The sequence below is a fragment of the Eucalyptus grandis genome, chromosome 9 (genome assembly GCF_016545825.1).
Source record: "Eucalyptus grandis isolate ANBG69807.140 chromosome 9, ASM1654582v1, whole genome shotgun sequence".
NCBI classification, from domain to species: domain Eukaryota; kingdom Viridiplantae; phylum Streptophyta; class Magnoliopsida; order Myrtales; family Myrtaceae; genus Eucalyptus; species Eucalyptus grandis.
In genome coordinates this window covers 19,034,850-19,060,058 of record NC_052620.1, presented here as the reverse complement: position 1 = coordinate 19,060,058, position 25,209 = coordinate 19,034,850, and the positions used below count along the sequence as shown (strand labels likewise).

Sequence of the window (25,209 nt, the reverse complement as noted above, 5' to 3'; positions counted from 1 at the left end):
TTAATAAAATTCAAGGTTTAGCAAAGCAAGGCCAATGCAATAATTTAGGAATTTCACCTATATGAACATAAGAAGTGGTGCCACTTATAACAAAAGTCAAAAGAACTTTTGTAAATGTTCATGCATGTAAAGGAAGCGCAAGATTATAAAAGTGCTAAGGCATATGAAATTTCTAATTGAATATGTATAAATTCATATGTGTGATAATTTGATTAACAAATGGAGTCATGGTTAAAAGTTTTTATCTATTTGGTTGATAGAATTGTTTACGCTAATTGAAAGTTCAAATTTTAACGGATACCTTCATGTATGTATGAATTTATGTAAATTAGTATAAATAACAAACTAAGCAGATGATTTTTAATATAGTTTATTATCATGCAAAGAAGTGATTGTTGGACATGAAAAGATGTGATTATTGGATATGAAAAGAAATATTTGTTGATATTAAGAGAAGTGATAGTTGATCATAAAAAGCAATGATAATAGGGAAAATGTACGAGAGATGTGTTGATTGATTGTCTATAAATATGACCAAATCATACATTGTTTATCCCAATTGTTTATAACAACAACAAGTCTCTCTTCTTTCTCTCTTTTTAAGTTTGATAACACCTTCAAGATAAAATTTCAAGAGAGAAATTGAGTAATTGCTAAATTAGTTTTTATGTGATTTTAGTGTATATCCTAAGGATATATTAGTTTTAAATTCGACAACAATAATAGTGGGGGTTAATAATACTTCAATAACAATGATTGTCGTTACGCATCAAAGTATCGAAGATCTATAACTATCGCTCTATTTTCATCGGTAATCAAATTTCCTTAATACTATAAGCTTTCCAAGAATGATATTCGTTGATCACAGGGTTAAAGGATAGGAGTGTTATACGGTCAAACCTTGTCCACTGCAATTGCCAATGCCACCGCACCATGATCTGGTATGGGTAGCCGCAGAACTCAGTTTAATTTAAGCCTGGAAAGCTGAACATCTTATTAAATCGGGTCGGATCGCAAACCCATGAACTGTGTCCTCACATGGGCTCGGCCCAATTCTTGTACTTCCATCTTGAAAATTTCAACCTCGTTTCTCTTTTCTTCTCTCATCAAGTAACGAAATTGGGCCCAACTTGTTAACGTTTAATTCCTTTTAGCACTCCTGATTTGAGTCAACGGGAATGGCCATTCCTAATGCAACCGGGAGCATCTTCCATTTCATACCTTAATAACTACCTAGGGTTTTTATCAATAAATTGTGTCTACAATACACCAGTATTACCAAATATAATTCTCATTATTAATAGTAGAAATCCCATTTTCGTTCACAATTCTTGACAATCAGATAGTAATTCACAAAAAAATAAAATATAATTAAGAAATTAAATTGAGTTAATTATAACAGCGAGTTAAATTATACTTTAAATAAAAGCATAAAAATAGTAATTAATAATATAAATTGAATTAATTATAGCACTTCCAGTCATTTTTAGGGCTTAACCAATGACGGAGCCAGGCGTTGAAGGTAGGGTGGGACCGTGGGAGGGAGGCGAAAGTCGTTAACGAAATATGGAGTCAAAAAAATCATAACATGGTAATTTTGAATAAACCTGCACACTATTCAATTTATAGCAGTTAATAATTATCCAAAATATAGTTCCATTTTTTGAAAATTTTGTTTTTGAATTTTTCATATGAAACTGAATTAGTATTTGAACAAGAAAAGTATTCTTTTCGTGGTGACTCTCGATTATAATTATACGAGGTTTTAAAATTTATGTTTTACTGAGAACCTTCAACTAAAATATTCAATTAATATTGCTTCATAATAGTTTAATATTATTTGTCATAAAGAAAATCTCATGAAAACAACATAGATTGCCATAAAGGCGTGTGTATATGTAGCGTCTATAAGAATTGTAATTTCTTTAAAATTATAAAAGAAGAAGAAGAAGAAATAATCCGCCAAACACGAGAATTAAAGTTTGGAGGGGAGAGAGAGTGATTTGGAGATTGAGTTTGGCGGGTATAAGCACTTAACACATATTTGCTAGTTGCACAAATATTGCCTAATTTGAAACTCTCCTATCTTATTGTCGCACAAATATTGCGAGTCTCATCTTCTTTTTCTTTTTCTTTTTTGCTCGATTCCCTTTTTAGGAAAAAATAAATAAATTATGGTTTCGTTTTAATATGCAGAGAGGTTATATAGTTTCAAAAAAAAAAAAAAAAAAACTTTTATCTAGAGCGATCACATAATGTTTGAGTTGATTTTCATCTACGTCTGCTCATCATCAACACTTTAAGCTATTCCCTTAATGCACTATCTTAATGCATTAAAATATAGAATTGGAAGATTTTATCTTTTATGAATTTTTTTTTGATCACATTATACCTACATACATGCAGGTCGAAAAGCTAATTCACTCTCATGTCTCATTATCAACGATGAAATCATTAGAGTCATGGATATTGATATTGACGTATAACATAAGTGAAATCTAAGAAATCTTCAAATAGATACCATCCAATGCAAGAAACTATCAGATCTGCGTTCTTGAAGATTTACTAAAGGGAATTATTTCTCTCCGAATCCTAATAGGATGGATTAAATGTTTCCGATTAGGATGGATCTGCTAATCCCTACAGTAATCCTAATATCTCTTGATTTCTTCACGCACAACTTTCCATTACATTCAGCAGGTGACCCCAAGAATTGCCAGCTTGTCTATCCTTTGTTTATCGCCACGTCTGGTCTCTCTCTCTCTCTCTCAGCAACGTATATATTGAAATCCCCTGCGGCTTCGTTCTTTCCCTGGCTCTCGCTCTCTGAAAACCCTCCATCATCATAAACCCTAACACCCAAATTGCTGATAGAGGTAGAAGGAAGCACTAAGTAGGGGAACCAAAGTTTCTGGAAGGCGATGGTCCGTTTTCGGTTTACAAATCGTCTTTCAATGGGGGAGAGAGAGATGGAATTCGATCTCTCATCTTTTCGTCTCTTGGCGGACACAGCTGCTTTGGTCTCCGAGGGAAAGCTCAGTCTGACTCCTTCCACCGAAATCCGAGAAACGGGTAGGATACCCAAGAAAACTAAGGAGACAGGTCTCGGGACCCTAATCGGACCAAGCGAATTGCCGATAGACTACAAGGACAAAGTACAGGAGATATGTGGTCGGGATGTGACGCTCGTGGTGGAGAAGAAACTTACCGCGACCGACATGAGCCGGGGCCAAAGTAGGCTCTCTATACCCAAGAAGCAGATAAGGCAATGTTTCTTGAGTGAAGAAGAGATTCGAACCCTAGACAGGAAGGAGGGCATTAAGGTTTCCCTCATTGAGCCGTGTCTCGAAGTTTTTCACGGCTTGCAACTGAAGAAGTGGAATTACACAAGTAAAAATTTTTCTTATATGTTGACGGAGAGGTGGAATGCGGTTGCGCATCCCTACGAGCGGAACGAACTCACAAAGGATGTTGTCATCCAACTTTGGTCTTTTAGAGTGGATGGCAACCTCTGCTTTTGCCTCGTGAAGGTTAAAACACCAGGCAGTGGAAAATATAGCTACTCATGAGTGATTGTCATTCTTATTCATGAAGATATTTGATTAAATTTCTTTGTGTTAAAGTAACTTTACATATCTAGTCAAATTTATGTTATTTTTATAGGATAAAGACATCACAAGTGACATTACTTTTGTGTGACATTACTTTCGTATGACATTCACTAAAATATTATATATATTTTAATAATCACTTGAATGCATAACTCACTTAAGTACTATAACAATCAATCACTTTTCAAATTTTTTAAAATATCCATTGTAGGTACCAAAAATTTGATGTGGCATGGAACTTGTGATAAAGTTATCACACTTAATTTATAACACTCAATTGAATGATTTTTAAGTGATCAATTAAAAAGCTATAGTATTCAAGTGAATGATTTTTAAAAGCCATGGACTCAAGTGATGATTAGAAAAATTACCACACTCAAACGAGTGCTAGCTATACAAATTTTATGGCACTTGCAATGTCCCTTTTCCTTCTTTTTACATTTCTTAAAATTTTAATGTTTAGGTTTAGGTAATTATATATTATCTGGTTATTGAGGATAGCTGTTGGAGTCTCGATTAGGTTAGGAAGTACTCGTGCTCGTGGAAGTTTAATTTCATGGATCAATTGTGGTCCTCCTTGACTTTTTGATGGAGAATTTTGCCACTCTTGTAGGTTTTTTTTTTTTTTTTTCCTGATGAATTATGCATTGGATAGGTTCAAATGGCAAGTGTATATAGTGCTTTGTAACAGACATAGATACTAATGTGACAGTTTTTGTTCCGATTAGTTGAGTCCATAAGTGTACTCAGGAATTTTCTGCACCCAATATATGCAGTGAACTTCCAAATTCGCCAAAAGCCCAAAGTAGCTCATGCAAAAGTTATTTGATAATTTCTCCCTATGCATAACTCTATTTTTGGTCTCCAAAGAATGCTTATTAATGCATATTCAAAGCTCATCTTATGAGCAATAATCAGTAGCAAGCCATTTATCTCGATGAGTTAAAAGAACATTGATAAAAAAATCAGGTCAAGTTTGAGGCCTGGTTTGTTTTACGGAAAATGTATCATTTGGAAAATAATTTTCCTAAACACGATTGTTTGTATTACATATAAAAATGAATAAATCAAAAATATTTTCATTGTTCATGAAACTATTGAAACATAATTTGTTGTTGTTGTCGATAATTAAAACTTTTCTCATTAACTAATTATTTCAAATGATATGATTGATCATTTTAAGGAAAACATTTTTCAAATTATCCATTTTTCATGAAACAAAACCTACGTGGATGCATAAGGTGAGATCAAGAGAATGATTTGATTGATCTTTGGATTGCTTGAAAGAGATTAATTAACTAATATGCATACGAGTAAATGAAAATTTCATGGTTCTGCTCACTTCCAAGAGAAAGGCACGAAAAAAGGTCGCCAAAGATGGATACATAAAGAGATCGCCGTAAAAGCAGTGGGAGATAGATATCAAATCAAAGATCTTATGATTTACTCCCCAATTTTATGTGCAATTGCTTGGAGATAAGGATCTTGAATATATCCTATGAATAGAGAACATTGAGAGCCATAGAGAGCAGCTAGGTTTTTGTTAGATCTTTTTTCACTCTTCTGAGAGTTTTTCAAGTATTTTGAAGAGAAGACAAAAATTGTGATAAAATTCTTGTTCTTTGATTCAAGATGCCGGGTTTGATTTATATTTTTATTTCTTCTTTTACTATGTTCTAATTTTTTTTTTGTTAGGGTTCCGATGTAATCTAACCATAATGATGTGAATTTCATAACTTTTATATCTTACAATTGATTTCATTCATGTGAGTTATATATTATTGCACATAATGCTTTTGAGTGATTGGCCACCACTTGAATGATTTGATGTGTATGTTTGAGACTAAGAAATGATAATATGCAATTGCTTATTATAATATATAACCATGAATTAAATGTGGATAGATATATACCACGTTATTTGAGTAGCATTCGGTGATAAGGTGATCCAAAATACTCATTGTAAGCTGGGAATATTCATAAGTTTTAATGCACTTATGTTTATATACCTAGAGTTAGGATAGTAAATAAATTAGGAAATTTCGCTATCACATGTTTGATCGCTCTTGTACCCACAACACTATGGAATTCATATCTAGTGGTTATGGTGAAATCGGATGCTCTAACATATTTATCTGCTTGATTTACCAAGTTAATCTCCAAATTTTATTTTTAATTTATTCTCAATTATATTTTGATATGTTAGATAAATTTTAGAATTAATCTATTTTAGTATTTAATTAGTTTATTAATAATCGATCTCCGTGGGAAAGATACTCTTTCTTATTATTATATTAGTTGATCGAGGTTCACTTGCGTTTAAAATTTTACAAACAATAAAATCCAGCCCCCGCCTCCCCCCTCTCCGTACTATCCTCTCATAGCTTCAACTTTGTTTACTACAGCATAAGTTTCCTTGACATTATCGGAAATCATACCACTAAATAACTAAAATATTAATAATAGAAAAAAATGAATTTAGCTCAGAGTCAACCCATCAAAAGCAAAGTCTACGGATTTTGGAATTTTTTTTTTGAGTCAAAATTTAAAGTGTCAACATATATTCCTATATTATATGAAATTTTTTGAATTAAGTGGATAAGTCTATTAATTTTTTTTTAGTTATATGCTTAGATGGAATACTTTGATTCTAAATTGAGCGAAATTTAAACTTTGGAAAAGAATATATAAATTATAAGGAAAATACTGTTCCGGCAAGTCCTTTTTTTTTTTTCAATATTTCGAACAGATTTTGTCAATTTCATTTTTTTATATGTGTTAATCGAATTCAAAACTATTGTAAACAAGACCACTTATGTTATACATAATTATACCACTAAATAACTAAAATATTGATAATAGAAAAATGAATGGGAAAATGTCACAAATAGTCCCTATACTTTTACCCAATGTGCAATTTCGTCCCTGAGCTTTCGATCGGCTCAATTTGGTCCCTGAACTATTGATAAATGTCCAATTTAGTCCCTGAACTTTTGATCGGCTCAATTTGGTCCTTGAACTATTCATAAATGTCCGATTTAGTCCTTCGTTACTTGTTTTTCATTTTTTAAAATTTTTTTAAATTTTTTAAAATTTTTAAATTTTTTTTAAATTTTTTTTTTTCTTTTTCTCCCTTCCTCCGCCGGCTCCGGCGGAGGGAAGCCGCGTCCGGCGAGGGTCGCCCGACGCCGGGTGCTCCCTCGCCGGCGTCGAGCGAGGGGCTCCCTCGCCGACGCCGCGAGGGCTCCCTCGCGATCCGGCGAGGAGCTTCCCTCGCGACGTCGGGCGAGGGCGGCCCTCGCCCGGACCTCGCCGGATCGCGAGGTGCTCCCCTCGCCCGACGCCGGCGAGGGGAGCCCCTGCCGATGATCGGCGAGGAGCCCCGCCCGACGCCGGGAGCCCCTCGCCGACGCCGGCGGGGAGCACCCGGCGTCGGGCGAGGGCTCCCTTGCCCGACGGCGAGGGGCTCCCTTGCCCGACGGCGAGGGCCGCCCTCGCTTGCGTCCGCGAGGACGGCCCTCGCCGGATCCGGCGAGGTGCTCCTCGCCCGACGCCGGCGAGGGGAGCCCCTTGCGGATCTGCGAGGAGCTCCCTCGCCGGATCCGCGAGGAGCCCCTCGCCGACGGCGAGGGCCGCCCTCGCTCGCGTCCGGCGAGGACGGCCCTCGCCCGACGCCGGCGAGGGCTACCCTCGCCGGACGCCCGGCTTCCCTCCGCCTTCCGGCGGAGGGAAGGGAGAAAAAGCAAAAAAATTAAAAAAATTAAAAAATTTTTAAAAATTAAAAAAAAAGGAAAAACAGTAACGAAGGACTAAATCGGACATTTATGAATAGTTCAAGGATCAAATTGAGCCGATCAAAAGTTCAGGGACTAAATTGGACATTTATCAATAATTCAGGGACCAAATTGAGCCAATCGAAAGTTCGAGGACGAAATTGCACATTGGGTAAAAGTATAGGGACCATTTGTGACATTTTCCCAAAATGAATCTAGCCCAGAGTCAACCCATAAAAAGCAAAGTCGACGGATTTTGGAATTTTTTTGGATCAAAATTTAAAGTGTCAACATATATTCCTATATTATATGAAATTTTTTGACTTAAAGGGATAAGTATACTGATTTTTTATTTATTTATATGCTTGGATGGAATACTTTTATTCTAAATTGAGCGAAACTTAAACTTTGGAAAAAGAATATATAAATTATAAGGAAAATACCGTTCCAGCAAGTCCTTTCTTTTTTTCTCAATATTTCGAACAGATTTTGTCAATTTCATTTTTTTTTTATGTGTTAATCGAATTCAAAACTATTGGAAACAAGACCACTTATGTTATAAATAATAGATAGATTTTCCTTCGTTCCTTTTCATTCTTAATTACTTCAACTTTAATTAATTGAGTTTTCTGACTCCGTGAAACTTTTTCATTCGCTGAAACAAATTGCTTGAATGAAAGTGATCAAACTCAAATGCTTATCTTTTCTTCATTTTCAAAATTTATATTATATTTATATTTAATTAGAAAATCAAATAATTTTTTTAAGTAAATGGAATTGTCCACGTGATCAAACATACTATACTTTTAAGTTTGATTTATTACATTATCTTATCATGTGATATACTTTCCAGTAAGAAACTCGTTTAGTATGCACCACGCACATAAAGAGCTGTATATCAGCCAATTTCATTTATCGATACTACGTCAATACTTAAACCATCCACAAAATCGTGCTATGCAAAATAAATTGGGCAAGCAAAAGCTACGGTTGAGTCATTTATTGATGTAATCTCGATGTCTGGTCTTACAAAGCCAATTGACATTTGAGTGAGTTATGTTTTTGAACGAGTTAAGACAATATAAATAAGATTAAAATCTCGATTAAGTTTGAGTTTTGTTTCATAACGAACATTATGTGTGCGTTTGAATCAAAAGATCTATTTTTCAACTGTTATATTGCATGGATTCCTTTTCCTCCAACAGATTGCATGCTTTGACATTACGTTATTTTTTTTTTTTTTGGACGAAAGATGATTTATACTCACTTAATAAAAGTCTTACAACGCGAAATAGGACTAATGTCCGAGCATAAAATATTCCATAAAGGCAATGGAGGACTAATCCACCAGTTAAGCGGAAGCTTTTGTAAACGAAAATTTCGTGCTACCCAATCCGCGGCACCGTTTTCTTCTCGGGTACAGCAGGTGACCATAGCCTCTTCAATTTGATCCAGTTCACGTCTGCAGCGGAGGATCTTCTCTTTTAAATTCCAGTGAATGTCGGCCCGGCCCAAGAGCTGGTCAACAACGGGGGAAAAGTCACTTTCGCATATCCAGCGAAGTGTTTGGCTTCGGAAGTCACCCACGTGCCGCTTCTTTAAGTCCTTGATATAAAAGAGACCGTGTGAGATGGCTTCAACTTCTGCCTCTTGAGATGAAGAAACCCTAGCTGAACAGACGAAGCCCTCGAGTACTTGCCCCGACGAATTCCTCACGACACCAGCAATATAGCATAGAAACTCACCCGGTATCCAAGAAGCGTCGACATTCATCTTCAGTTCACTTCGATCAGGAGGTTTCCATCGCCCAGGTAAAGTGCTGTAAGGGTTAGCACGATTCTGGATTTTCTTTCCTCTGATTAGGGTAAGGTGCTGATCTTGAGCGATTTGCAGGAGATCTGTAGGTTTCGGAGCTTTTGATCGAAAGATCCATTCGTTTCTTGCCTTCCAAATGTGCCACAGAAGCAGACCGGTATACTCTCTCTCGGGTATGTCTGTATGCTTTCGGAACGCTTCCATAAGCCATTGTTCTGTCCGTCTGATCTTGTTTGTGGGACTGATTCCTCTGCAGTTTGTGTCTTCCCATATACCTTTTGTCCACTTACATAGAAAGAACAGATGTTCAGACGTTTCAACCTTCGTATGACAGAGTAGGCATAATGGGTCATTCACAATTTTTCGTTTGTATAGGTTTTCTCTCGTGGGAAGGGCGTTTTGGCAGAGAGCCCAAAGAAAAGTTTTGAGTTTTGGGGGCACAGCAAGGCTCCAGATGATGGTCCATAAGGTGCGTGGTGGTCGAAATGAACATGAGGCCGTATTGTGGTTGTGATTTGTGATTGCTGAGGTTGCTTTGTTGTAGCCACTCTTAACCGAATATTTCCCCGAATTATTGCCTGTCCAAAGTAGGGAATCTGGTTGCGGTTGTGAGCTCAGTGGGATAGCTAGAATTTCCTCGACTGTGTCTGCACTATAGAATTGTTGAATCTTCTGTGCATCCCACTCTCTGGCATCTGTTTGTATAAGTTCAGAAACCATCATTGGTTCTGTTTGATTCGTGTGACCTCCAATGACCCCTTTCATTAACCATTTATCTTCTCGAATACGTATAGATTGACCATCCCCAACTGACCATTTGATATTTTCTTTGATAGTGTCTCGGCCTATTAACAGACTCCGCCATCCCCATGAGGGGCGTATGCCTGTGCTTGCTGTCCAAAGATCCCCTGTAGGAAAGTAGATTCCTTTCAACACTCTACTACACAAGGCAGAAGGGGACGTTGATAGCCGCCAAATTGCCTAACATGGCATAATTAAAGGTAATCAAGTCTTTGAAACCCATTCCTCCTTCATCCTTTCGAGTTTTCATTACCTCCAATTTTTTCCAATGAATTCCTCTCTTATGATCGCCTTTTTTCCACCAGAATGAAGCAATTTGTTGTTCTATTGCTCTGCATATTGAAACGGGCAGCTTGAAGATGGACATAGCATGCATTGGTATGGACTGAACAACACTTTTGATCAACACCTCCTTTCCTGCCTTAGTAAGTAGTTTTTCCTTCCACCCTTCTAGCTTCGTATTAACCCTGGCCAATATCCATGCGAATAGTTCTTTTTTTGATTGTCCCCAGTCTGTAGGAATCCCCAAATACTTCCCTGTTTTTTCAAACACAGGGACCCTTAATTCTGTGGCCATGTTTCTCTTCAATGGTAGGGGACAATTTGCACTAAAATACACCCCTGATTTGTTTAAATTGATTGCTTGTCCCGAAGCATAGCAATATTGTTAAGTATCAATGCCAGATTTTGACATTCCAAAATAGTAGCATTCAGAAAAAATATTGCATCGTCTGCAAACAACAGATGTGAAAGTTTAGGACAAAACCTGTTAATCTGTATGCCTTGGATACTGCCATCGGTGATTGCTTTGTTCATCAACCAAGTTAGGACATTTGAAATCAAGATAAATAGATAAGGCGATAGAGGGTCGCCTTGTCTAATTCCTCTCGAAGGATGGAAGAAAGGGGTGGATTCTCCATTAATCTTCACACTAAAAGACACTGTAGACACACATTGCATAATGAGTGTTACCCACTTTTCACAAAACCCCATATGCAGCATACAATCTTTCAAGAAATCCCATTCGATTCTGTCATATGCTTTCTGCATATCTAATTTCAGTATGGCCTGATGTTTTTTCTTCTTTTTTGTGATGCGCAATTGGTGCAATACTTCTTGCACAATGAAGATGTTGTCTTGTATCTGTCTGCCTTGAACAAATGCACACTGCTCCGGTTCAATAATGGATGGCAGCCATTTCTTTAATCTGTTGGCTAAAAGTTTCGAGATTACTTTATAACTGAAGTTGCATAAACTGATAGGTTTGTATTGGCTGATGTTTTCAGGGATCTTTACTTTCGGGATTAAGGAAAGATGAGTTCGGTTAAGCAGGGGATCCAGAACACCTGTCTGAAAAAACTTATGAACTAACTGAAACAGGTCAGTTTTCACAATATCCCATGAGTGTTGATAAAAAATGCCACTGAAGCCATCTGGGCCAGGTGCTTTAAGTGCTCCCATCTGAAAAACAACATCCTGAATTTCCTCCATCAAAGGTACAGCCACCAATTCTTCATTAATGTGTTGTGTTATGGGTGATGGACACTGATTGAGGATCGGTTGATAGTGCCTTTGACCCTCTGATTTGTATAGCTCTTTATAAAAGATAGTATGTGATTGCGAAGTATCATAGGATCTCTGCAGTTTGAATTTTGTAGTTTCAGCATTGTGATTCTATTTCGCTGCCTCCTCTGTATGGTTGATGCATGAAAAAAACTGGTATTTTTATCTCCCCATTGCATCCACTTAATGCGTGACCTCATACCCCAGAATTGTTCCTCCTGTCTTCGCAGTTTTTCAATCTGGAAAATAATACTCTGTTTTTGCTTTTTGCTGGTGTGCTGTTCAGACTGATTAGTAAGCTTTATTAGGGCCATGTTTAGCTCTTTGATCTGCAACCTTGCATTGGCGAACTTCTCTTTGCTCCATTGTACCAATATTTTTGATGTCTGCTGTAATTTTTCTGAAAGTGTGCATGGTTGGACCTGTTCAGATTTCCAAGTTTGTTGGATAACATCATGATACTCTTCATGCTCTGTCTAGAAAACCTCCATTTTGAAAGATCTTCTTGTCTTCTTCTTCCCAGGATAGAGGCTAAGAACCAAAGGACTATGGTCTGAACCAACAGCTGGAAATGCTTGCACTTCAGCTTCAGGAAAGGTAAGTCTCCACTCCAAAGTACATAGTACTCGGTCTAGTCGTTTCTTAACGAGCTCCTCCCCATCTCTATTATTCGCCCATGTAAATGCACACCCATGAGTATCCATATCCATGAAAGAAAGTTCATTTATCATGTTTCTAAATGCTGCTATGCGACTGTTGTCAGCTTCTTTTTTCCCAACTTTTTCCCAAACATACAAAATCTCATTAAAATCTCCCATGCAGATCCACGGGCAGGAGTTATGAGGCTTGAGATGTTCCAATATCTGCCATAAGGTCAGTCTCTCTCCAAAATTAGTAGATGCATGAATAAAAGTAATTTGCATATGTTGCATGCTGTCTGGATCAGTACAATCCACATCTATATAGTGCTTTGAACTGGTTTTCACCTTTAAAGATACTTCCTCATTCCACAGAAGTGCCAAACCCCCTGCTATACCTGATGGATTTACTAGAAAAACGTTCTGGAATTTTAATTTTTTGCAAACTTTATCCACCATCGCTTCTTTATTCTTAGTCTCCATAAGAAAGAGTAAATTGGGCCTTTCTCTAGCCGTTAAGGCTTTGAGTTCTTAGTTGTCGGGGTTACCCAGCCCCGACAATTCCAACTCACTATTTTCATGGCGTCATCGATGGCTTATTAGGGCTAGCCACCAAAGCCCGTACTTGTTCATCTTCAATCAACTTCACAGGGGTTTCCAGAAGTTCAGTATCATCAATCAAAAGAAGGGTTTTCTCAGGTATGCACTTCTGTTTTTTTGCCTTCTGAATCTTCATATTCTTCTTACTACATTTCCCTACTTTTGAGAGAACTAGTTTATGGTGTTCAGAGCTTTGTACCTGTTTGCCATGTTCTCTGATTATTTTGACAGACCCTTCTTTTTCTTGGGATATCTCAATGCCATAGGAGCTGTCGATTCTTCGTTTGCTGCAAGTTACCATCTGCATATTCTGAGTTACCTCGTGAGCTGCAATATCCATGTCACTATCTGGGGAAGGTGTTACAGGTACGGTCTCTTCCACAGTAGTTTCTTCTTCTATTTTGCCATAGAATGTTTCCCAATAAGGGCTGTGCTCACTTGCTTCTGTCTTTAGCCAGGGTCCATATAGCCCTACTTTTTTTGTTTCCCCAAGGTGATTGTGCATAGGGAATGTCAGTACAATCTGAAGCATAGTGCCCTATTTTCCCACAAGAATAGCAATAATGTGGAAGGCGCTCGTACTTAAATTCCACCCAAAGCCTTTTGGATCCAATGTCCAGAATTGCCCCCGATTTCAATGGCTCATTCAGATCAACTTCTACCCTCACTCTTCCTCCTTTATGTTGATGGTAATCTGCTGTATCAAGGTGAACATCTATAACTTGACCGATCCTACTTCCCAGATCTTTGAAGACTTGCTCCATTCTCCAGCCAGGAGGTATGCCGCCAATACGCACCCAGAAAGCAGCTTTAGAAAACTCATAACAGTGCTTTGACACCTCCGGCTCACACTGTTTCAACACCAGTAAGTTACTAGCATAGGACCAAGGTGATAACCTCATGATCCTTTCTTTTTCCTCCTCCGTTTGAAAGATAAAAGTAAATAGGCCAGGTTCTTTTGTGAACAGGTAACAGTTTCAGCTTTCCATGCTTTCTTCATTGTGGATACAAAGGCTGGGTAATTGACGTTGGGTTTGGAATAGAGTTTGCCAAGGAGTGTACGTTTACATTCCTCCTTTTTTTGCGGATGTACTTCAGTGGGTGCTTCAACAATGTCCTCCTCAGACCAAAGGTAACCCAGACGTTTGCAAAGTGCTGCCACTCGCATTTCATTTTCTTCTTTACTCTCCATGGATACTACCTTGATATGTGAATCAATTAATCTACCTGCTCTGAAATAGCAATAATACTCATCTTTCTCAGGCACATAAAAGCAAACACTTAGTACTCCTTCACTACTGTCAAGACCAGACTTGAGACAATCAACCAGTGGCTACTCAGAAAATCGACATCCTCTTCTCCTCCTCAACCTCCGAGAGCAGAAAATTTAAGCAAACAACCCAAGGCGAAAGATCCAGCAAAACGACAGTTTTCCAATCCCCCAGAGTAAAATCAAAGACAGAAACTGCTGAAACCAAACCTATGCAACCTCGATGGCGAAATCGGCACAACCCATTTGTCAAAGCTGCTCAGATGACTGGATCGGCATATCCCATTGTTGATTAGCTAATCAGATTTCGAACATAGCAACATCTGAAGATTTAGGATGGTCTTTTGTCTTTTTTTTTTTTTCCAATGGATGCTTAACGGGAAAGGACGGTGAAATGGGAAATGGTAATGGAAATGCAGGGAGATCTTAGGGTTTGGAAGGAGACAACACTACCATGGCGGTAGAGAGGCGCTCGCACAGACGAGAGAAAAGTCGAACTTTTTAACGCACATTACGTTATTTGACTAAATTCTTTAATATTCACATTTCGCACATAAGTTGCAACTACTACGCTAAGCTGTAGAATGGCGAAATTCAATAATTTTCTTTTAGGAAAACTAAAAAATTATAGTATTTTTAAAACATTAAGCCACATGAAATTAAATCTAGAGAATTTTGTACACGCATGTTAAAATCACATACAATTTTTTGTGACAAATTAGGAGACCGACAACGATCTGTGTTAAATTCGGAGATTGACAACAGATTCTTTAATAAAATCACTTGTCCAACTTTCATAGGAGGACAACAATTCGGCGGCAGCACTTAACCGTCATAACGGTCATACAGTTACCAGTTGCACAAATATTGCCTAATTCGAAACTCTCGTACCTCACTGATGATACGACGGTTGCATTGAGAACAATGATGACTAGAAATTTTACGAGGGAAATTTCCATTTCCTTTTGTTGCTGTACTACTCTGTTCGTGTACATTGAGGAAATATATTCTGAAGCCGTTGCCTGCAATCCTGATGTGATGCAGAGAAAGCATTTGATAAGATGACCGAGAGAAGTAATATGATGATGTATTTTGTCGTGAGTAGCGTGCGTGAATTAGTGAATGCTCTGTACGTTTGAATTGCATGAGTGAAGTGTGCTTGTGTACGTGTTGTGTGCTTGATGGACCTCTCAACACGTGTGTGCGGGTTCCAATTAGCGTGGTCTTCCTATCCGAGATATGTTACTTATGAATGCATTGAGTGATGTGAAGTGAAGTGAAGAAAAGAATATCAGAAATTTCATAACTTTTATACAACATTCGTTTGAGTGGCAATTTTTTTTTCCGATCACTTGAATGCAATAACTTACATATGATACTCAATTGAGTCTTATAACTTTTTTTTTTCAATCACATAAGTGACATATAACTTTTCAATTGATTATTTAAGCATCATAATTTTTTAAAAATGCCTAAGCCATCTCGAATTTTAGGCACTTGGGTAAAATGTTTTAAATTTTTTTGATATTCAAATGATTGGAAAAAAAATTATGGCTTTTAAATAAGCATTATATGAAAATTATGGCACATGTGATGTCACATTCCTATGAAGTGATGTGCCGTAAAGTACATGGGTGCAAAAAACATGTCGTTTTCTATTTAACTCTCTGGCAAGTCATTGTACAAGGCTCCTTCATTAATAGCATAAGAATGACACATGCTGAACCCTTCCTACTCATCATCCCAAAAAACCAGTGTTATCTTAATTCCTTTCATGGTACTTATGCAAGAGAACAGAAAGTAAATAAATGGAATTGACTCTTGATGTTGTTCAGCCATTGAATTAGCAGAGTACTTCAGTAAAATTCTCTCCTGTATTTTGCTGATTTTAGTTTTCCCTATCGTGTACTCGAAGTGGGTATACAGAAATAGTGCATCCGCTGTGTGTTGGTGAAGTGAGCCGAGTAAGTTTGTATATTCCAGTTGCTTTAGAATTGTACTCTTGCCTCCAAAGCTATCAATATGTTTTTTGTCACTCTTAAAGAGAATTACGAGGGTAGGCCTAGGTAAGATTTTCATGGAAATTATAGCCTGGGTCAACTTTTTTAACTTGTGGTTGCTTGTTACTTGTTGGTATCAGTCAATACAATGCATTCGAAGTTGCTGGTCCGTTCATCTTTTGTGTGTCCTTTCCGAATGCATTGTCGTCTATGGCCAATCTGTTCATCGTGTGCATCTCCACTTCGAAGGTGTTTTGAGTGAATTGATGTACTCACTGGTCCTATGCGTTGCTTGCTTATCATGCGTGTGCGTTAGGTGAGTGGGAGTGAGCTGAGAATGGTATGAGCGAATGTAAAAATAAGTGCGTGCTATGTGTTTGCAAAGTATGCGTTTGCCTTTTTTTTTGGGCTTAGAGTCATTACTAAACTTGTGGTTCCTTCAGAAAATCATCATGTATTTAAGGTAATACAAGTGATTTCATCACTGGTTTGAGTTGGTCCATTTCGCCATTAACGTTGAATTGCCCGTTATGAGATCTGTTCCGCTATTGATAATGTAGTTGTTCGGTATCTTTTGGCTAAAACAAATAATAGAAAGAAAAGTGATAAAAAAAAATAAAATCTCTCATCTGCTTTTAGATTGGGATTGCCTTTTAAACTCAATCTAGTTGGTTCTTTCCGGTGATTTCCTAGCCTAAGTAAGTTTAAGTAGGCATATTAGCCTTTTTAGGGAAAATTAGATTTAAATGAATTAGCTCATGAGATTGCTATCCCGGGGTTTAATAATGAGGCTGTATTATTTGCCCGCCTTATATCGGGTTATTTTACTACAGTTTACTTTTTACTTGCTCTTTCATTATTATCCTTGATGAATTGATTGTGATTCTTTTATATTGCTTTTTTGTGTTGGGATTTGCTTATTTAAGCTGAACCGTTGGGTTAACTTTTAGGACAATAACAAACACAAAAACATTACATGGAGTCTTAATAGACGAGAACTCTAGAATTTGTATTTGGATAAAAACTCTGCATGTGATAATTAGTTGATAATGTCGGGGTAATAATATAATCTAGAGGGGTGAATATGTTATTTGAATACTATAAAAAAACCATTTGTGGAATATAACAAGTTAGACTTTAAAACATCATGGAAACAAATTGTAAAAATCAGGTATGTGTGCTGCTATTTAAAATATGGCGATAATAATGAACAAATGATGTTAATAGTGAAGAGATAGAAGAGTGGTTTGGCTTTATCACCAAGCCTATATCCACTCTCAAAAGTAACAACCACAATAAGGTTGGAATTTACTAGTAATCTTCAAGACAAGTTACAAATAACGAGCACCGTGTTTCCAATAGATCACACTATCGGGACTCATTAATTGTTATTATTTTTGTACACTTGCTCTTATCATTGAATACAATTATTGGCACGACCCAGACATTAACATCAGGAGTACAGAGCAACTATCACAAAAACAGAGCAAAGGACTTTGAAATCACGTGATCCATTTTGTTTGCATTATATAGTCATCCACCCTTAAATGAGTATTACCCATCGAAATCCTCAAGTAGCTAATGGTTCTACTGTTGCTAGCAGCAGGTCGTCGCTAGAAATTGTCGGAATCGCTCTTTGACATCAGCTAGTGGCAATCTCCTAGACTAGTGTCAGCGTTATTTTTGTTAGTCTTGCTGATTATTGTCATAATTGTCCTTGCTCAACTCTAGTGATCTTTTTTCAGGTTCAAAACCTTTGTAATGGCTATTTCTATCTTGATTGATATTCTATTCAAGTGATCAAGTGACTAGCACCTTCCAATACTAAATATCAGCAAAATCCCTCATCCATAATCAAGATGTGAAGATTATTACTAGTCTGTTCATATTGTTTGTTGATAAACCATGAGAAATGACTTGTGATCAATCATCCAGTGATCCTCTTAAGTATTTTAGCTTGCAAAGACGTCACCTTGATGAAAGATTGACCATGGTGCCTCCAAGTCATCATGAACATCTCGTCATCTTTGACTTGTTTACCTCCCTGTCAAGATCCTCATCCTTGTACCTAGTCTTCACTAAACTCACATAGGTCATTGATATTTTCTCAATCTTCCATCTCGCTTGTATAAGGTAGTTGCCCTTTACCAACAATAAGCTGCTCCGATAACAATTTGCTCCACTCGATAACCATGCTAATCTTTCTTATGCTTCCAAGTATATTAGCAATTTTGACTTTGCCAAGTTGTTCATTTTCATGGTTTTTCCAAGCTTTACCAAACATTCTTGTTAAAGGCTTGTTCACCAATCTTTATATCTCCACCCATCACGAACATCTCCGTTCTTCTTGGTTTGTTCACCCTTGATCAAGGTCCTTGTTCGTCTTATCTAAAGACTCTTCCAGCTTGTCGACATCTTCAATGCTCAATATCTTGTTCATTTCAGATATTGACATAGTAATTTGGAAATATGGTAAAGTACTTTTCATATTATAATATTTGGTGCTGATTATTGTCATACTGCATTTTGACTCATGGGCCACATGGTACTACTCAATCAATATACACATAGTAGCCTTTGATTGTTTTTGTCATCGTCAAAACAATAAGGGAATTTCCAACAATCACCACATTGGTGATTTTCCCAATAGATATGTCAATCCTCGCGTACGCACCCATCTCTTATCTTGGTCAACTAATAGTGACGTCTGAGGACGCATTGCCGACCCATTTATTTAATATACGTATGCAGAAGCATATAAAATCCCCAGACAATAAAGCAATGTGATAGAAAAGTAGGATTCCAAATTTCTACATTAAAAGCATTCACACTTATATACATTGCCAAACACAGTGCAAATATATACAAGTCGAATTGTTAAGTCAGGTTTAAACCCCAAGTTTCTAAAACAGAGTCTACAAAATGGAATTGACTTCTATCAAAAGAGAATTTGTCCTATGACTAGCTAGTCCAATAGGATCATCAATTCTTCAGGCTTCCCCTTCCACACTTCGGGTCTCCAGTCCTTTACCAATGCCATCTAAGGACCTGAAAATGGTTATTCAATAACCATTGAGATAACATCTCAGCAAGTTCTACCCCCTAAGACCCAATTAGTAAACCAATACACTATGGGTTGCCTAAGCACACACGGGTTGGAGGAATTACCTTGGCCTCAGATTCCATCTACAATTCAGTACAGTTAATTGGCACCCAAATGATCACAACAAATTCAAACATCGATCAATCAACCTAGTTGATTACATGTCAAATGAACCATTTTTGGTCATTTCAATCAATACTGTTCATTATCTAAAATAACCCATTGGGTTACCAAGCCAGTATTCTAAATGATCAATTCTTTGAAATGACATTATAAGTTACCAAGTATATTCATCATAACGTTTATTCTACATAATGATATATTGAGTCACCAAGCCGTTATGGCATGCCGTCCATTCTACAAAATGACCTATAGGGTCACCAAACCGGCATTATATGTCGTCCATTCTACAAAATGCCCTATAGGGTCACTGAGCAGACATTTGCATACCGTCCATTCTACAAAATGATCTATAGGGTCACTGAGCCAATATTTATAACATGATACTTCGAACGTACAATCAATTTGTCAATTTATTCATTTTTGACAAAAGTACACGTGCATGGGCACACGGTTGGCCCTAGAAAAAATATTATGATTTCCTTTCCACAAATCCCACCCTTATCTATAGTCCATCAAAACATTTTTGGTGCTATTAACTGACACTCGGTTATTTTCCAATTAATTATCCAAGTTAATCAATTCAGGAAAATAATCTTACAATCACAATTAATACATTTCAGCACAACATAAAGCTCAATTAAATAAACGGATTGCACCATGACAATTAGCATAAAATTCCGGTCGTCGACCATCCCGATCTAATTTCTGGAAAATAAATAAATAATTTAATTAATTTCGAAAATTAATAATTAAATACTAAAAATCCAATTTAGGCTGTAATGCCTAATTGAACGCTAGAACGGATCGGGAAAAATCCGAGATGTACTTAATAAATAGAGGTACGTCTCTATTGGCTAATTACACGAACCAAACACCTAACATGCATCATTAAGTCACTAATTAAATTACTCTAAACTAATCTAACCACCTAATTGCAATTAATTAAATCTAATCAACGCTTAAGAATAATTAGCAAAATAAACAAGGATTAGTGAGCACAACTCACTTGAGCAAAGCGGATACCAGATCACCGTGACGGCAGCGCGATGATGGCCAAACTTGGGCTCGGGACAACACCCACGGGCTTGGACTGGGCCCAAAGGACTTGCAAGCCCACCGAAAATTATTGGGCTTGGACTTGGCTGTGGTTGGGCCTTCTTTGTGGGCTGGACTATTGAAATTTCGTGGGCTTCAAATGTTGAAGAGAAGATGGGCTGTTGATGGACTGATCCACGAATGAGCTGGGCCGAAACTTGGGCTGTTGCTGGGCCCGAAAGACAGGCTGGATTGACTAAACCTTGCGGCAGAACTCATGGACTGGGCTTCGGCTTCGCTGGAATTTGCTGGGCCGTTGCTGGAAAAGATGAAGGACGCACGGCAATCAACATGGAGTAATATCAATGGTAGTAGTATAGAAAATATGCTTCTCTCTGTCTACTACCTTGGTCATCATGTCAGCTGGATTCTTCGAGCCATCAATCTTCTGTAACTTTAACTCATTACCTTTCAATGCTGACCTGATAAAGTGATAACGCTTCTTGATATGTCTAGTCTTTGAGTGATAAGCTGCATTATTTGCTAAGTGCACTGCATTTTGATTATAACTCCAAAGTGTACTGACTGGCTGTTTTCGATGTAACTCCTCCATATAATCTTGTAACCACATAATTTCCTTGGAGGCTTCTGTGATTGCCACGTATTCTACCTCTGTCATCGATAAAGCCACTACTTTTTATAGTTGAGATACCCAACTCACTGTTGTACCTGCAACTGTAAAGACATATTCAGTGGTACTCTTATCACTATCTCGATCACCCGAATGATCTGCATCTACATAACTCTGCAACTCTAGAGATGTACCACCATAACAAAGTGAGTAATTGGAAGTACCTACTAGATATCTCAATATCCATTTTACTGCATTCCAATGCTCTCTACCTGGGTTCTACATATATCGACTCACAACTCCTACTGCTTGTGCAATGTCTGGTCTCGTGCTCACCATGGCATACATCAAACTCCCCACTGCTGATGCATATGGAACTACTGCCATCTCATCTTTCAAAACCTGAACGCTTGGATACATATCCTTGGAAAGTTTGAAATGACTCGCTAGAGGACTTGCAACCGGTTTTGCCTTATCTATGTTAAATCTCTTTAACACCTTGTTCACATAGTCTTCTTGCGACAACCATAATTTCTTATTTTTCCTATCCCTGATGATTTTCATGCCTAAAATATTCTTGGCCTCTCTCAAGTCTTTCATAGCAAACTGTGATGATAACATCCTTTTCACTTCTACGATTCTCTTCATATTGGAACTAGCTACTAGCATGTCATCCACATATAAAGCGAGATACACAATGTCACCATCATCATATTTGCGAAAATAAACACAATGATCAGATTCATAGTGTGCAAATCCTTTTTCATTCATGAAACAATCAAATTTTAGGTACCATTGTCGTGGAGCTTGTTTCAAGTCATACAAGCTTTTCTTCAAGTGACATACCATGTGCTCCTTACCTTTGATTTCAAAACCTTTAGGTTGTGCCATATATAGTTCTTCATCTAAGTTACCGTGTAAAAACGCTGTTTTTACGTCTAACTGCTCAAGATGAAGATCCTCCACTACAACTATACTCAGCAGAACTCTAATTGATGTCATTTTCACTACATGTGAAAATATCTTGAAGTAGTCGATCAATTCTTTTTGAGAAAAGCCCTTGACTACAAGTCTCACCTTATATCTAATACTACTATTTGCTTCATTTTTAATCCTGTACACCCATTTGTTTAATAAAACTTTTTTACTTGTGGGCAACTTGGTCAACTCCCAAGTTTTGTTATGAAGTAACTAGCTCATCTCGTCTTTCATAGCACACTCCCACTGCAAGTGAGACATGTCTGCCTTTGCCTCATCATAAGTCTCCGGTCCTCCTAAATGTGTATATAAGACATGGCTCAGAACAATATTAGCTGATGGATCAAAAATTACCTTTGGCTTTCTCACACATGTAGACCTCCTCAAGACAGGTACTTCAGGGTTGTTAATTTGCTTCGAATCATTGCGTTCCTCTTGAACTATCTCTTCATTGGTAATAGGCTTATCTTGAACCTCTCTTTCAAGTGCATTTTGATCTACTGGAAACATCTTCACGAGTATTATGTCTAATTCAACATACTCTGGTTCTACTACATTCTCATACTCTGTCTGACGATCTATGTACATCTTTTCTTCATGGAATACCACATTGCGACTACGGATGACTTTGTTATTCTCATAATTCCAAAGCCTATACTCGTCACCACCGTATCCGATAAAGATGCACTGGACTTAGCATCAAGCTTTTTCTATCCTCCTGTCAATCAAAGCATATGCAATACAACCAAACACCTTTAGATGAGAATAATTAATCTTTTTACCTGGCCACCGTTCTTGTGGTATCTCTCCATCCAATGCACTAGATGGACTTCTATTGATAAGATAAACAGCTGCATCAACTGTGGCAGCCCATAAGTGTAGTGGGAGACCCGCGTGTAGCCTCATGCATCTCACACGTTCTAAAATAGTCCTGTTCATCCTTTCAGCTACACCGTTCTCTTGAGAAGTTCTAGGAATAGTCTTTAACCCGTGTATGCCTTCTCAACTCAAATAATCTGCAAATTCTTTACTTGTGTATTCACCACCATTATTAGACTTCAGAGCTTTAATCTGATAACCTGCTTCTTTTGGTACCATGGTCTTCCACATTCTGAACATCCTAAATACTTCTGATTTTTCTTTAAGAGCATAGACCCAAGTTTTCTTTGTTGCATCATCAATGAAGGTGACAAAATATCTCTTACCGCCATAAGAGAGTTCCTAAGCAGGTCCCCATACATCAGTATGAACCAATTCTAGCTTCTAGCCTTTATTTTGTTGCCCATTTAATTGAAAACTAACATTTTTCTATTTTTCATAAATGCAACTCTCACAAAAATTTAACTCAACTTTCTGGGCAGAAGTACACCACAAGTGCGCAGCATAATTCGACGGGACACTTAGGTGCCATAACTTCAAAATGCGGTACACTTAAGTGCCACTTTTTTTTTTTCGAGTGGGACACTTAAGTGCCACCTCCGGCGACTCTTTTGGAAATCCTACGTGGCAATATTTTATTATTATTTTTTGCCTCGTGGCTCGCGGAGCTCCAAATCGGCATAAAAATTTTAAAAAAAATTTAAAAAAATTTAAAAAAAGTAAAATTTAAAAATTTTAATTTTAAAATTTTTTTTAAAAAGTAAAATTTTAAAATTTTAATTTTAAAAAATTAAAAAAAATAAGAAAATTTCAAAAATTTTAATTTTAAAAAATTTTAAAAAATTTTTATAAAAAGAAAATTTAAAAAAATTAAAAAAATTTTAGAAAATTTAAAAAAATTTAAAAATTTTAAAAATTTTTAAAAAATTAAAAAATTAAAAAAATTTAGAAAATTTAAAAATTTTAAAAATTTTAAAAATTTAAAAAAATTTTAAAAATTTTAAAAATTTTAAAAAATTTAAAAAAATTTTAAAAATTTTAAAAATTTTAAAAAATTTTAAAAAATAAGAAAATTTTAAAATTTTTAATTTTAAAAATTTTTAAAAAATTATAAAATAAGAAAATTTAAAAATTTTAATTTTAAAAAAATTTAAAAATTAAAAAAATAAGAAAATTTTAAAAAATTTAAAAATTTAAAAAAAGGGGGGTGGGGGAGGCGGCGGTGGCGGAGGTGGCGGCGGTGAGGGAGCCGGCGGTGGCGGCAAGGGAGCCGCCCTGTTCGGCCTCCCACCCCCTTTTTTATAATTTTTATAATTTTAATTTTTTTTTAATTTTTCTTAATTTTTAAAAAATTTTAAAATTTTCTTAATTTAAAAAATTTTAAAATTTTCTTAATTTTTTTAAAATTTTTAAAATTTTCTTAATTTTTAAAATTTTCTTAATTTTTAAATTTTTTAAATTTTCTTAATTTTTAAAATTTTTAAAATTTTAAATTTTTCTTAATTTTTAAAATTTTCTTAATTTTTAAAATTTTTAAAATTTTCTTAATTTTTTTAAATTTTTGAATATTTTAAATCTAATTTAATTAATTTATATACTATTATTTACACGTAGACGCGAAATGACGTCGTTTTTGCATTTTTTCCGCCATGTCAGCGTGCAAAACGACGCCGTTTTGGACCGAGCTCGCCGGAAAGTCGCCACGTCAGCCATTTGGCCGGATTTTCGCCGGAGTGGCACTTAAGTGTCCCATTTTACTCCGATGATGGCACTTAAGTGTACCATTTTAAAGTTATGGCACTTAAGTGTCCCGGCGTACCAAGTTATGGCACTCCAGGTGTCCCGCACTCCAACTTTCTGCAAGCTTGGGAGTAATTTTCTCGAGTGTAACTGCTTTACACATTTTTCACCAAGATGTCCCAAACGATAATGCCAAATAGTAGATAAATTACCTGTAGCCATTGTAGTTATAAGTTATAACCATATCACTGATATTGTCTCATTGGAGAAGGTAAAGTGTACTCATACGCTTTCCCTTTGCTACTACTCTTACCTTTGAGGTTATCTTCCACTCTCCGCAGCCAAAGGTTATTACCAAACCTTCTTGGTCAAGTTTATTGGTTGAAATTAGATTTTTCTTTAATTCCGGAATATGCCTAGTTTCACGCAAAACTAGATGTCCACCACCTGAGATGTTCACAGTCACGGTTCCTTTTCCAATAATGGGACACATGTGGCTGTTTCCCACAACCACTTGTCCGAAATCTCCACTGACATAATCATCAAATATGTCTCTTTGCGAGGTGCAATGAAAAGAAGCACCATAATCAATAAATCATTTATCTGTTGTCAAGTCAAACCCTGTAGACAAACACAAGTTATCTAGCAA

General features: G+C 36.7%; 2 protein-coding genes and 1 long non-coding RNA gene across 5 annotated transcripts; 2 read left to right on the top strand and 1 right to left on the bottom strand.

Annotated features, from left to right (window-relative positions):
* Window positions 1-2,954: 2,954 nt before the first annotated feature.
* On the top strand, window positions 2,955-3,569 carry LOC108955175 (B3 domain-containing protein At2g32645-like). The gene has a single exon (XM_018862384.2). The coding sequence runs from the start codon at window positions 2,955-2,957 to the stop codon at window positions 3,567-3,569; it is 615 nt and encodes a 204-aa protein (XP_018717929.2).
* A 5,416-nt stretch (window positions 3,570-8,985) lies between these two features.
* LOC108956557 lies at window positions 8,986-10,172 on the top strand. 3 transcript variants are annotated; one of them, XR_005546706.1, is made up of 4 exons: window positions 8,986-9,195; window positions 9,278-9,372; window positions 9,575-9,668; window positions 10,036-10,172. It is a non-coding gene; the product is annotated as an uncharacterized LOC108956557 (long non-coding RNA). The 3 variants fall into 3 exon arrangements; XR_005546704.1 differs by lacking the exon at window positions 10,036-10,172 and having other exon boundaries at window positions 8,997-9,195; window positions 9,575-9,734; XR_005546705.1 differs by lacking the exons at window positions 9,575-9,668; window positions 10,036-10,172 and having other exon boundaries at window positions 9,005-9,195; window positions 9,278-9,525.
* A 3,063-nt stretch (window positions 10,173-13,235) lies between these two features.
* LOC120288433 lies at window positions 13,236-13,703 on the bottom strand. Its single transcript, XM_039302415.1, has one exon. The coding sequence runs from the start codon at window positions 13,701-13,703 to the stop codon at window positions 13,236-13,238; it is 468 nt and encodes a 155-aa protein (XP_039158349.1).
* Between the last annotated feature and the right edge of the window lie 11,506 nt (window positions 13,704-25,209).

What these genes read in the sequence shown, in the direction of transcription:
- LOC108955175 (XM_018862384.2), top strand. Translation starts at nt 2,955, where the DNA reads ATGGGGGAGAGAGAGATGGAATTCGATCTCTCATCTTTTCGTCTCTTG.
- LOC120288433 (XM_039302415.1), bottom strand. Translation starts at nt 13,703, where the DNA reads ATGAGGTTATCACCTTGGTCCTATGCTAGTAACTTACTGGTGTTGAAA.